At 33.8% G+C, this 14,313-nt stretch overlaps 2 protein-coding genes across 2 annotated transcripts in view; both read left to right on the top strand.

The window, feature by feature from the left end:
• LOC111044190 overlaps positions 1 to 9,638 on the top strand; it is a 32,279-nt gene extending 22,641 nt beyond the window's left edge. The window contains exons 4-6 of the mRNA XM_039422863.1: positions 110 to 243; positions 9,021 to 9,201; positions 9,562 to 9,638. Of these exons, the coding sequence (XP_039278797.1) occupies positions 110 to 243; positions 9,021 to 9,201; positions 9,562 to 9,638 (392 nt within the window). The remainder of the gene's footprint in view (positions 1 to 109; positions 244 to 9,020; positions 9,202 to 9,561) is intronic.
• Positions 9,639 to 10,467: 829 nt separating this feature from the next.
• Positions 10,468 to 12,557, top strand: LOC120350531. The gene is made up of 3 exons (XM_039424308.1): positions 10,468 to 10,611; positions 11,242 to 11,523; positions 12,259 to 12,557. The coding sequence occupies exons 2-3, from the start codon at positions 11,442 to 11,444 to the stop codon at positions 12,555 to 12,557; spliced, it is 381 nt and encodes a 126-aa protein (XP_039280242.1). The 5' UTR covers positions 10,468 to 10,611; positions 11,242 to 11,441.
• The last annotated feature ends 1,756 nt before the right edge of the window (positions 12,558 to 14,313 follow it).

Raw genomic sequence — 14,313 nt, 5'->3', positions numbered from 1 at the left:
CAGTTTTTTCAAGATTTTCTTTGAAGATACTGTGAGATTCAATTTATTTTCAACGAAGAAAGTTTTGGAATTACTATAGAATTATATAAAAATCATATTATTGTTGCAGGGGCTGAGATTTCAACCGGAGAAAAGCAAATTGCTATGGAAACCTTGAAATGTGTTTCTCCAGCAGAAAGTATCCTGCTCGACATGGTATCAGTTGAAGAAGTACAATCACAACCAGAAACCTTGGAACCAAAGGTGATCCAAGATTATGATAAATATATTTATTCAACTTGTTGTTTGAGAAGCCAGTATATTTCATTTTAGAAAATTGATTATCAAAAATATAATCTAAATTAGGCTATTGAGAAAGACATACTAAGTTTAAATGAAATTCCATCTAGCTACAAACACTTGAAAAAATTGTAATAATCTAGGATTGTAGGATTAAAAGTTTTCCTAGTTCATGGATAACCATAGTTGGGAAACCCTTCAATCCTCCCCCCCTTTTTGCACCACTGCTCCTTTTATTACAGTTTAAACTAAATTATTTTCCAAGAATCAAGTGAAATAGCTCAAAAAATAGAAGAAATACGGTTCTGAAACCGATTTTATTCCATTTTTCAGATATAAAAGCAATCGAAACTGAATTGGTCTTATGATTTATCTTACCAGGACCAGGAGTGTAACAAAAGTCTTCATTTAACTTGGAATGCAAAAGTTTGGGCGAAATCTTTCACGTTGTATAAAGTCGTGCGCATATAGTGAGGTGGTTCACGTTATAATGGCAGTATTCGATTCAAATTGGTGCAACTATATCCTTGTCTAGCATTCATTTCGTAGCATTCATTTCTTGTCATCATTTTATAGATTTGCAACGTTGTCAGATCGTGTTTTTACAATGTAGAAAAATAATTAACAAAATATTTCTGAAATCAATTTATGAAAATCAATTATTTAATCATTGGAAAATACAGGGTGATTCATATTTATGGTAAAATAATTTAATGCGTGATAGTAGGGGTAAAAATAAGAAAAAAAGTTCATATAAACATATATCCATAAACGCTTCATTAGCGAGTTATACAGGGTGAAAGATTTCGCCCGGAATTCAGTTCCTCTTGTGAAATACACCGATGCTGAATTGTTTGGGGACTAGTTTTTTATAAACTTATGCTGGATTCATATGGAAAAATATCTGAAAAATTGAATAAAACTAGTCTGGAAGCTGTAGTGTGAGTAGTTTTTGAGAAAAAAGTTGAAATATGCAAAAAATCTGAGTAGAAAAACACAGACTTCTACGTTTGATGCCCAATAACTTTCTTTAATAATCAGTGAACAAATATTTTTTCGCAATAAAAATTGTAGAGAATTTAATTCTGAAAAGAATTATGTAAGCTGTGTAAACTAAATTTAAATAAAAGTTGAATAAAATGTATTCTTATGTAGTACATTACACCACAAAAATTTGCTGTTTTATGAGGAGATAACTAATAACTCATAGGTTGTAGCTGATTGCAAATAAAACATAGATTTCAATAATAGCTGTTCCAAAACAGCTGATTTATTATGTTTTAAATAAGAAAATATTTAAAAGAAATTATCAGCTGAAAATTATTTTCAGAAATATTTTAGTTCACTGTTGAACAAAAAAAAAACAAACTGTAAGTTAGGCCTACTGTAACCAAGCTGTTTTTTTTTTGTTCAATCTATTAACCAGTTATTTGTAACCATTCCACTCTGCTTTTGTGTTAAGTGCTAACTTTTGAAAAATGGCAGGTAATCTTAGACATTATTCATACTCCGAATTAGCTGACATGCATTTAATGTATGGAATGGGACACTACTGTAATAGTACTGAAGCAAGACGTTTGTATCAAGAGAACTTTCCCAACCGAGTATGTCCAAGTTCAAGGTTTTTTGCCACTATTCATCAACGTCTGTCTGAAACAGATTCTTTGATATCCAAAGAGCACATTTATGTGGTGTAATGTACTACATAAGAATACATTTTATTCAACTTTTATTTAAATTTAGTTTACACAGCTTACATAATTCTTTTCAGAATTAAATTCTCTACAATTTTTATTGCGAAAAAATATTTGTTCACTGATTATTAAAGAAAGTTATTGGGCATCAAACGTAGAAGTCTGTGTTTTTCTACTCAGATTTTTTGCATATTTCAACTTTTTTCTCAAAAACTACTCACACTACAGCTTCCAGACTAGTTTTATTCAATTTTTCAGATATTTTTCCATATGAATCCAGCATAAGTTTATAAAAAACTAGTCCCCAAACAATTCAGCATCGGTGTATTTCACCAGAGGAACTGAATTCCGGGCGAAATCTTTCACCCTGTATAACTCGCTAATGAAGCGTTTATGGATATATGTTTATATGAACTTTTTTCTTATTTTTACCTCTACTATCACGTATTAAAATATTTTACCATAATTATGAATCACCCTGTATATTTTCTTGACGATTAAAATTTAATTGATCATTTTAAAGAAAAGTGAACAGTTGATATTACATCAGATATACCGGTTTCAGCTATGCTCTTTAGAAAGCAGTGGCAAGGCAGAGAATCGGCAACGCTGTTCTATCTCCCTCCACTGCAATAATTATAACGTGGACCTCACTATTAATAGTAAGAGTGCGGGAAACCGATTTCATTATAAAAGTTGTAGCCTACTCCCTTTACCCACATTCTCCCCATACTTGAATCATCCGAACTTGACGTGGTATATCAGGACTTATTTTTATATTAACTTATTTCATTTCTTTGACTAGCTCAATGAGCTTTGAAAGTGCTGCTACCACTTACTGAATAGTGACCAATTTTATCTTGATCATGAAAACTAATTAGAAGTTCCTTTTACTGTTCAGTATCGATCGAGCAGTCGTAGCGAGCAGACGTAGTTTTCTTTTAGTGAGAGTAGTTGAAATAGTGTATGCAATAGTTAAAGTGCTGAGTTCAGTGTTTTAATTGTTGTGCACGAGTTTGGTGCCCTGCGCTGAAAAAACAGTTCATTGCTGAATTATCATCTAATCCGGCTGAGGAATGTGAGGAATGTCGAGTCCCAAAAGAGTTCCCCGGAGTCGTTAATAAAAACGAACCAACTGAAAACTTCAACGGAGCAGTTTTTATACAACGCATGGAAAGAAGTCACTTGCCAACAGAGTGAAGAGAGAGAAAGAATGCATAAGCTGGAAAAGGAGTTGGAGAGAGCACGGTTGGAGATCAATCAGCTGAGAGAGATGTTTTCATCAGCATCTTCAACGACACAGAAGCTTCAATCATCATCTTCAAATACAATACAACCAGCATCTTCTAGATGTAACAATAAAAGTTATTCACCACCGAATTGGGAGGAAGAAGAGAAAATGGTAGCATCAGAGACGGTATGGATTCTCCCTAAACAAAAGAAGAGAAAAATCCGTGACTCACCAGAAAAAATAAGGCCTGCAACTGAGTCTACAAGTAAGAAACCGACAGAAAAGAAAAATAAGCGACCACTAGTCATATTAAGCAATATTCAAGAGTATTCGAAAATCAAAGAGGCATTGAAATCGAAAAATCTCAATTTTAGTGCCAACATGATGAACAACAACATCAGTTTTCAGTAAACATTTGGGCAGGAATCATAGGAGATCATCTACTTCTGTTCGAGCTTCCTCCCAGGCTTTATGGCATAATCTACTAGTCTTTTGGTATAAGTTTAATGTCATTTAGATATGCTACTTTCATATAAAAAAAACTTTTAATAAAAAACCGAATATTCTATTTGCAATCAGCTACAACCTATGAGTTATTAGTTCTCTCCTCATAAAACAGCAAATTTTTGTGGTGTAATGTACTACATAAGAATACATTTTATTCAACTTTTATTTAAATTTAGTTTACACAGCTTACATAATTCTTTTCAGAATTAAATTCTCTACAATTTTTATTGCGAAAAAATATTTGTTCACTGATTATTAAAGAAAGTTATTGGGCATCAAACGTAGAAGTCTGTGTTTTTCTACTCAGATTTTTTGCATATTTCAACTTTTTTCTCAAAAACTACTCACACTACAGCTTCCAGACTAGTTTTATTCAATTTTTCAGATATTTTTCCATATGAATCCAGCATAAGTTTATAAAAAACTAGTCCCCAAACAATTCAGCATCGGTGTATTTCACCAGAGGAACTGAATTCCGGGCGAAATCTTTCACCTGTATAACTCGCTAATGAAGCGTTTATGGATATATGTTTATATGAACTTTTTTCTTATTTTTACCTCTACTATCACGTATTAAAATATTTTACCATAATTATGAATCACCCTGTATATTTTCTTGACGATTAAAATTTAATTGATCATTTTAAAGAAAAGTGAACAGTTGATATTACATCAGATATACCGGTTTCAGCTATGCTCTTTAGAAAGCAGTGGCAAGGCAGAGAATCGGCAACGCTGTTCTATCTCCCTCCACTGCAATAATTATAACGTGGACCTCACTATTAATAGTAAGAGTGCGGGAAACCGATTTCATTATAAAAGTTGTAGCCTACTCCCTTTACCCACATTCTCCCCATACTTGAATCATCCGAACTTGACGTGGTATATCAGGACTTATTTTTATATTAACTTATTTCATTTCTTTGACTAGCTCAATGAGCTTTGAAAGTGCTGCTACCACTTACTGAATAGTGACCAACTTTATCTTGATCATGAAAACTAATTAGAAGCTCCATTTACTGTTCAGTATCGATCGAGCAGTCGTAGCGAGCAGACGTAGTTTTCTTTTAGTGAGAGTAGTTGAAATAGTGTATGCAATAGTTAAAGTGCTGAGTTCAGTGTTTTAATTGTTGTGCGCGAGTTTGGTGCCCTGCGCTGAAAAAACAGTTCATTGCTGAATTATCATCTAATGCGGCTGAGGAATGTGAGGAATGTCGAGTCCCAAAAGAGTTCCCCGGAGTCGTTAATAAAAACGAACCAACTGAAAACTTCAACGGAGCAGTTTTTATACAACGCATGGAAAGAAGTCACTTGCCAACAGAGTGAAGAGAGAGAAAGAATGCATAAGCTGGAAAAGGAGTTGGAGAGAGCACGGTTGGAGATCAATCAGCGAAGAGAGATATTTTCATCAGCATCTACAACCACACAGAATCTTCAATCTTCAGCTTCACATACAATGCAACCAGCATCTTCTAGATGTAACAATAAAAGTTATTCACCACCGAATTGGGAGGAAGAAGAGAAAATGGTAGCATCAGAGACGGTATGGATTCTCCCTAAACAAAAGAAGAGAAAAATTCGTGACTCACCAGAAAAAATAAGGCCTGCAAATGAGTCTACAAGTAGGAAACCGACAGAAAAGAAAAATAAGCGACCACCAGTCATATTAAGCAATATTCAAGAGTATTCGAAAATCAAAGAGGCATTGAAATCGAAAAATCTCAATTTTTGTGCCAACATGATGAACAACAACCAGCTAAAATTGAATGTTGAAACTGAACAAGAATACAGAGATTCAACTAAGATGTTGAATGAAGCTAAATATGAATGGCACACGTACGAAAATGAACAAACTCGTCCAATTCGTGTCATCGCTAAAGAGCTTCATCCATCATGCGTTCCAGAGGATATAAAGAACGATCTTCTAAGCAGAGGCTTTCAAATAATAAGTGCTGTCAACAAAATGAAAAAAGTGAAGAAGGATGGAAAAGAACACATTATCAGACTTCCAATGGTCATGTTAACATTCAACAATACAGAAGATACAAAAAATATATATGAAATTAAACATATTTGCTACATGAAAGTAAAAATTGAATCAATTAGAAGCAATAAAATGATTCCGCAGTGTAAACGTTGTCAGCGGTTTGGTCATACTCAGATATACTGTCAACATGAACCTGTGTGTGTGTGTGTGTGTGAAGTGTGCTGGAAAACACTGGACTATTTCATGTACCAAGGCTAAAGAAACCCCAGCCAAATGTTTCAATTGTGCTGAGGCTCACCCAGCTAACTACAGAGGCTGTCTCATCACTAAAGAACTTCAGAGAAGAAGAACTGAAAAAGAAAACATAGTTAAAAGAAGTAGCGGAGTATCACATACAATCCAACAGAGAAACTTCACTTCAAAAAAGTATACTGGAGAAATATCCTATTCCCAAGTAACGAAACCCACTCCAAGCCTTCAACAGGAGAGTCAACCAAAGCAGCAGCAGCAACAACAGCAACAACAACCATTTGATGTCAATAAGGTTTTGCAGGAAATTTTAAAGTTTAAATATCCTTTCTGGACGACTTGACAGCTTGGAAGGGAAGAGTAGGAGTATCGAGAAGAAAACTAGAAAATGAATAGTGTGAGCCAACAAGATATAAGGATTGCTACCTGGAATGTCAATGGAATAAATAATATCAATAATAATAGAAAACAAGAAATATAAATATTTCTAAAGACACGAAATATAGATGTTTGCCTCATATCTGAAACCCATTTAACTGAGCAGACTCACTTCAAAATCAATGGATATAATGTTTACGAAACTATTCTTCCTCAAAATCAAGCAAGAGGTGGAAGTGCTGTAATAGTGAAGGAGAGTATTAAACACTATGAAGACTTCAGTATTCAAAGTGATCAAATACAGCTAACTGTAGTTGGAATAGAGTCAATTAACCAGAAAATACTTGTTGGAGCTGCATATTTTCCACCACGTTACAATTTAAAGAAAAATGATTATACAAATATTCTTCTTCAGCTTGTAGATAGATTCATAGTGGGTGGAGATTTTAATGCCAAGCATAAGGATTGGGGTTCAAGACTCACAACTACCAAAGGAAAATAACTCAGAGAGGCTATCCAGGAGCTGGGCTGCGAATTCCATCAAACAGGGACTTCTACTTATTGGCCAACAGATTTGAATAAAACTCCAGATCTTCTAGATCTGGAGTTTTATCAAAAGGATGCAATTACCCCCTGGAGATTCGACAGCTTCTTTTAGAAAAATGAATGGCAGAACAAGATGGCAACAAACTCGTGATCCTGCTGACAAAAATATCTTGAATAACAAAACACAACAATTGAGAAGAGAGATAAGGAAACTAACTGAGGAATCCATTAATAACTACCTTCAAAATTTGACAGCTGATGCCAGTACAGATTATTCATTATGGAAAGCAATAAAAAGAATTAAGCGACCAATATTTCAATCCCCTCCAATTAGAAAACCAGATGGTACTTGGGCAAGAAATAACAGAGAAAACGCAGGTATATTTGCTAATCATCTAGAAGAAATCTTTCAGCCAAACAACTTTCAATCTGAAATTGATCCTGAAGAAGATATAAAAGATGATTTAGATACAGAGATTGATCTAGTTTCTATAAATGAGGTTCAAGAAGAAATAAAATATAATCTGAATACCAAAAAAGCACCTGGGTTTGATCTGATTACAGGTGAAATCTTGAAGAAACTTCCAAGTAAAGGTATTGTCATGCTAACATTTCTATTCAATGCATCACTCAGATTACAGCATTTTCCAACAATTTGGAAGGTGGCAGAAGTCATTATGTTGCAAAAGCCTGGGAAATGTCCTCAAGAAGCAAAATCGTACCGCCCAATATCTCTTCTACCTGTAATTTCAAAGCCTTTTGAGAAATTGCCAATGAAGAGATTGACTCCCATCATAAGTAGCAGGAATCTGATACCAGCCCATCAATTTGGTTTCAGGCAGAAGCATTCAACCCTGGACCAAGTACATAGAATCACCAATGTGATAGAGAATTCATTAGAGAAAAAATCTATATGCTCAGCAATCTTCCTTCATGTGGCACAGGCATTTGACAAAGTGTGGCGTGAGGGACTGATTATTAAACTTCATAAAATTCTTCAACTTGTAAAACTTTTAAAATCATACATCACCAACAGATTATTCAGAGTAAAACAAGATGACGACGTCTCCGAATTGAAGGAAATAAGGGCTGGAGTTCTACAAGGAAGTGTTCTTGGACCAGTTCTTTATGTGCTGTACACAAGCGATCTTCCTGAATTGGATGCAGTGACAATAGCTACTTTTGCTGATGATACTGCAATACTGGCAGAAGGGGAAACAGTACAAGAAGCAGCCACAAAACTACAGAATGCTATCAACAGATTCAGTGACTGGACCAAAAAATGGAGAACTCGATTGAATGAGATGAAGTCCATTCATATCAACTTCACAAACAAAAATATCAATGATTCGATTCGAATAAATCTGAATGGGAATGTAATACCACACAGCAACACAGCAAAATACCTCGGAATGACTCTTGACGCCAAGTTGAAATTTAAAGAGCATATCAAGATGAAAAGGAGCGAGCTAGGACTGAAATACAGTAAAATCCATTGGCTGTTGGGCCGACAATTACATCTCTCATTGGACAACAAATTATTGATTTACAAACAAATTCTAAAACCTGTCTGGACGTATGGAATTCATCTTTGGGGCTGCTCTAGAACTTCTAACATCAAGCAGATTCAAACATTCCAAAACAAAGTACTGCGGAACATGGTGAATGCGCCCTGATACATAAGGAACAGCGATTTGCACCGAGATCTGCACATCCCCTATGTGACCAGTGAGATAAGACGATTGGCAGCCCATCATGAGTCACGTCTTCATCAACACGACAACACCGAAGTCATCCAACTATTAGACAACACTGAACTCACAAGGAGGTTGAAGAGAACAAAGCCCTTCGAGTTGGTGTGGTGCTAGTGAAAAAAGTATATTGAATGAAAGTGTAGTGAAAGAATTTAAAGTAGTTAAATTATAGATTGGAACTGTAGGCTTCACTGGAAGACTTTAGCAATAGAAATTAATTTAGGATAAGAAATAATAGAAAAAAATTAATGGTTAGCCATAGTGACTAGTTTTAATAGAAATAATTAAAAAAAAATACTGTAGTTGAGTATAACGGCTTTCAATCACAAGGCCGAGATGATTTTTTCCTTGGAACGATTACCTAATTATATTGAATTTGTAACTTTTCGTTTTAGTTGCAAGAAGAAGGCGCTGTAGAATCTAATGAAGCTGATAGAAATTCTTCAATTGCCAAAGAAAGTTGTAAACTTGATAGAATGGAAGATGCAGTCATTGCGTCGGCTCCTAGCGTATGTGAAGAATCTCAAACCCAATCACAAGTCGCATCGAAAGTGAATCATCACGTTGAGATGGAAGGTAAGTTTCATCATCAAATCAGATTATTTTTTGCTGACCCTATTTCTCTCTGTCCTATATTTTTTACCGAGTTGAATTGTTCTATGACTAGTTCGCCACTTCGCATTATTTGTGTATTTAAATATCAACAACCCTGATTCACAAATATTAAATTAAACATCAATAGCAAAGTATTCTATATTTACAAAACTATAGCATTGTTCAAAAATATATCAAAAACATACTCCTATATCCTGCAAAACATTACAACTACATTTTGTAATAGGAATTCAAATTTATGGGTCAAAAATTTATTGACGTATTCAATAATATAGGTTCTAAATTCAAGAACGTGAATAATAATGGTTTGATTTTTTCAAGAATCGAGGCTCTTGCAAGAAGCATTTAGATCAGTGAACTGCTGTCGAATAAAATATTTTTTGACGAATCGCTCATGATTCATTTTGAGCAGTTGCATATGCTGTCATGCCCGGTGTCTTAAGCTTACGGTTCCCTTTAAGAATTCTGTTACTTAAGTGTTTCTATTTCAACGCTATTTCAAGTGTTGAAATAGTTAAATGGAATTGAAATTGATCTGTTCATTTGTAATGTTTGGCTCTTTTAATATCGTACCAACAATTTCAAATGTTGTTTTGTTACTATATTATTTGGTATCAGTAAATAATACGAATGTTGATTTTGATTCTAGTGAATGTGTGTTAATTTTAAATTAGTTGATATGCAAAAGTAGATTTTGTCCAATTCTGGTACTTGATAAGAATTTCTCATTAAATAGTTAAACGTTAAACTTGTACATTGACTATCTAAATACCTAGTCGATATTCCTATGAGATTCTGATTACTGAGATACCTGTGAGATTCTGATTACTGAGATACCTGTGAGATACTGATTAGACTGAGATACCTGTGTGATCATATTTTTAGGTATTTATTATACTGGTCAAAAATATGAATGGAAATACCCACAAGTATTTGAAAACTAAATAAGCCCGTATAAATTGTTAGAGAAATTTGTTTACTACGGCCTCAAAAATTCAGTACAACTGTTAATATCGGCGTAGTTTTTACACCCTATGAACTGATTTACTGATCGGTAGACAAGTGCAATAAATTGTCGCTTTTGTGAGAAGGTACTCAGCATTTGAACTGGACATAACAGATAACATACATAAATCACTATTCTTTGAAGATAAATTATGATTCTATGTGGTAATCATTGCAATAAATCATTTCACTCATTGTTTTAGTAGTATTGTATAATTTCGTTGATTTTAGGATGCAATAAAAAACAATGTCAACAACCAGGCGCTGTCTACTTTGTCGAATATAATTTCAACGACATCAAGCAACCTTTGAATCACCAATATCATACTCCAGTTCGATATAGTACTAAAAAACAAATTGGACCAGGTGAACATTTTTATTTTCTTAGTATGATGCTTTGTAAGATTTGATACCGTAGATACTTTTAAATAAAACATGAATAATTCTTTAAATGTCTCTATTACAATAGGAGGCATACAAAATTGTTTTGACGAGATTACATTAATATTTATTCTTATTTTGTAGTTTTTTAACAATATAAATAAAAAGTAAATTCGTATTGCTCTTTGTTGGAAGTGTTTTGGCTTGTTTATTCAATTTTAAGTGGAATTTTTTTTCTTGGCAATAAATATAAACATTCCATTCCATCACCCAGCCTCTTGGTGAGACTGTTAATTTTGAGCTAGTTTTTTTCACTCTTATTTTCCAAGTTGTACTTATTGAAAATAACAATCAATATACAGTTTGTAATCACAAATGCTGATGATGACAAGTTGTAAGTTGTTTACGATTCGGACTTGGAAATTATTATGTTAGGGTTTTAGAATTATACGTCTATTTCAGTAACTTATTAGCTTCTATGCTTCATCTCTTTTTACTCCAATTGATAAATTGTAATATTGTAACATCAATCTCCAATCAATTAATTGCAATGATTTACGAAGTAACACTTTGGTCACTGGGATTCATTCAATTAGTGTATCTGCTCATTTTCAGTGGTTAACTTTGGCCAAAAACACGTGCACAATCTCAGGAAACCGTTTTCTGTTGAGAGGTTGAAAGCTTCTTTGCAAAAAGCCAACTGGAAAGTCCTGAGAAGATATCTGAATCAGCGAGTTCCATCTCTGATTGGAACTGTCTCAATTGATAACTTCAACGTACGATTGGAATCGAATTTGAGGTTACTTGTCAAATCCATGACTGGTATGCTTGTTGGAGAATTATTTGTACAATTGGAGCTGGGAAAAGACAGGGCAACATTCGGGAACTTTCTGTTGGGTAATAATGGTCATTCATTCATTTTTTAAAACTATAGCTATCTATGAATTTGATCAAAATGTTTTTCAGCCTTTTGTAAAAGAAATGATAGAATATATTCCTGAATTTATAGTTTCTCAGTATTTGATTCTTGAAATATATATTATTTTTTTAGCTAAAATTTTTACACTCTTGAAGGCCTGCTACTCACAACTCGATAGTATTCTAACAAACCACTATTAAAGTAAAAATGAAAATTTACTATCCAGTATTTATGATTCGTTTTAAATTATGTCCTATCAAAAGAGCTCTCTGAAGAATAATATTTCTATTAAAAATCACACAATGACCTATCATAATGTTTGGAAAATCATTTCCACAATTGGATTTATTATTTTACAAAGGCGACTTTCCAGAAATATTTTAAGCCTACTTGATGATGATGGGATGAATGATAATACAATGAAGGCCGAGTTATGAATGAATAAAAATTATACTGTTAAATTAAATTCAAAATACTTTATGTTCAATTTTTTCTTCTCAATTCTTTTACATTTAAATTAAAAATACAAACTTTTATGATGAGAAAATGATCTCTTCTCTGCTTCTCTTGAATAAAATTTTTAATATTGAGTGTTTAATGTTACATATACTATTAATTTTTTCGGAAACTCTTGATCCTCGAAAAAAGAAGAAGTGTTCTAATGATTGTAATATTGTAACATCAATCTCCAATTGATATGTTGTTACTTGTAGGAGAGAGAATTCTCGCCTTTCCAAGCAAACCAATCAATCAAGCTTGTGTGGAAATACAAACGGAAACGTCCATGAGTCAAGATTCTCTCAATAATTGGACCTCATACACTACTGGCCCCTCTACAACTAACCTTGATGATGATCTTCCTAAACAAAATGCTGGAAAAAGCCATCAATTTATCATTGAACTAGATGAATTGACCAACCATTCTACTCTACTCAAATCAGGAAAAGATGAGGCCTGCTACATTGATTACAAGTTCCCTGAACTCGATGAGAAAACTAATAAAAGTGAGTAATGCAGTATATTTTATAATTTTTCAATTTTTACTGTTTTTTAATACGATATATATATAAGAACTTCAGAGATAGATTACACACACTCATCCACTAGACGTATGATTTTTTATAAAACACGCCCTTCTATGTCCGTCTTGCATGCTGAAAGCTTTTCCCTATATTTCAGAACTTTTAAATTTTCAAGAAATAACCCACTTTTAAAATTTTAGCATGGTTAAATTATTTTCCAATTTTAATACAGTATTTTATATTTTCTCCTTTTACTCGTATATTAAATCAATTTGTTTTTATTTGTAACCAAAAAATGAAGAAAACTATGATTATAGCAATCAGTAAATTTTATTCAGTTAGGCGTTTTGTTTAAAGAAAGTACCAGCATGAAATACAATGGCGTCTTCTTATTAGTAACTAAAAGCCGATAAAAAATATCTAAACCCTGTGAAAATGTTTATAGACTGGAAATATTAATTTTGTGTTGGCAGTAGACTGACTAAAAGTACTATGATCGAGCATTACAATGGAATACAGCGTCAGCAATAATATTAGGTGTTACCAGATGTAACTAAAGACAATATTAAGGAATTAAAATTACTGAAGAGATTAGATGAGATCCAAATTATGTCAATATTTATTAAAGCTCATTTGGAAAAATGATATTTCGAATACAATATTAAGGAATTTAAACTATTGATGGAACTAAATGAGAGATTGCATTCGCTAATGAAAATATTATGATTATTTTATTAAACAAAAATCCAAATTATGCCAATATTTGCAGCAGCAGAAGTTTGCGCGGTGGCTGACAGCATTCAATTTGGATGTTCGTTTAATGAATATAATAATTTGAACTTATTTACTTACTCCTCAGCTCTACAGGTCTTTACAACCCTTGGCCTCCCTCACATAGCCTCTCCATCTGGCTCGATCCTCGGCCTACCTCCTCCAGTAACGAACTCCAAGCGTCCTTAGTCCACATCATCCGTCCACCTATTTCTTGGTCGACCTTTTCTTCTTCTGTTTTATATTTTCTCCTTCCATATACATTTCACCAATCTTCCATCTCCCATTCTCAGAATAATATGCCCCATCATCTTATTCTACCAGCTTTTATCAACCGCACAATGTCTTCACTGTTTAAGAACTCCTCTATTGCAAAATTTTTTCTTCCTCTCCAGAGACCATTCTCAAAAACAGGACCCAAGATTCTTCTCACCACCTTTTTTTCAAAAACTCTCAGTCTTTGCATATCTCCAGCAGTAAGCACCCATGTTTCCGATCCGTAACACACCATAGGCTTCACCAATGCTTTGTATGATTGTAATTTTGTAGCTCTTGACAGCATTCGAGATTTGAATAACTTGATACTAGCATAGTATGCCCTGTTTCCCGCCATGATCCTGTTAATCTCTGCTGAGACTTTACCACTACTTGTCACAAGTGTTCCCAGATAGACAAATTCGTCTACCTGTTCAAATGTGTAGGGTCCAATCTTCATGTCTCTAGCATCTCTCCTACCTACTGCTGGTGACACTCTCAGGTATTTTGTCTTGACCTCATTTATCTCTTATCCCATTGGTTTACTATTACTTGCTAGGGATGTGAAGGCTTCTCTCAAGGCTGGTACTGTTCTCGCTACTATGACCAGATCATCTGCATATCCACAAACTTGCCATAGTCTATTTACTATGGTACTTCTAGGCGTGATACCTTCTACTGCTTCATGGAGAGCCAAATTGAAAAATAATGCAGACAGCG

This window comes from Nilaparvata lugens, chromosome 3 (assembly GCF_014356525.2).
Source record: "Nilaparvata lugens isolate BPH chromosome 3, ASM1435652v1, whole genome shotgun sequence".
Classification (NCBI taxonomy): Eukaryota; Metazoa; Arthropoda; class Insecta; order Hemiptera; family Delphacidae; genus Nilaparvata; species Nilaparvata lugens.
Note: the sequence above shows the minus strand (reverse complement) of the source record. Positions and strands in the feature narration are given on the sequence as shown.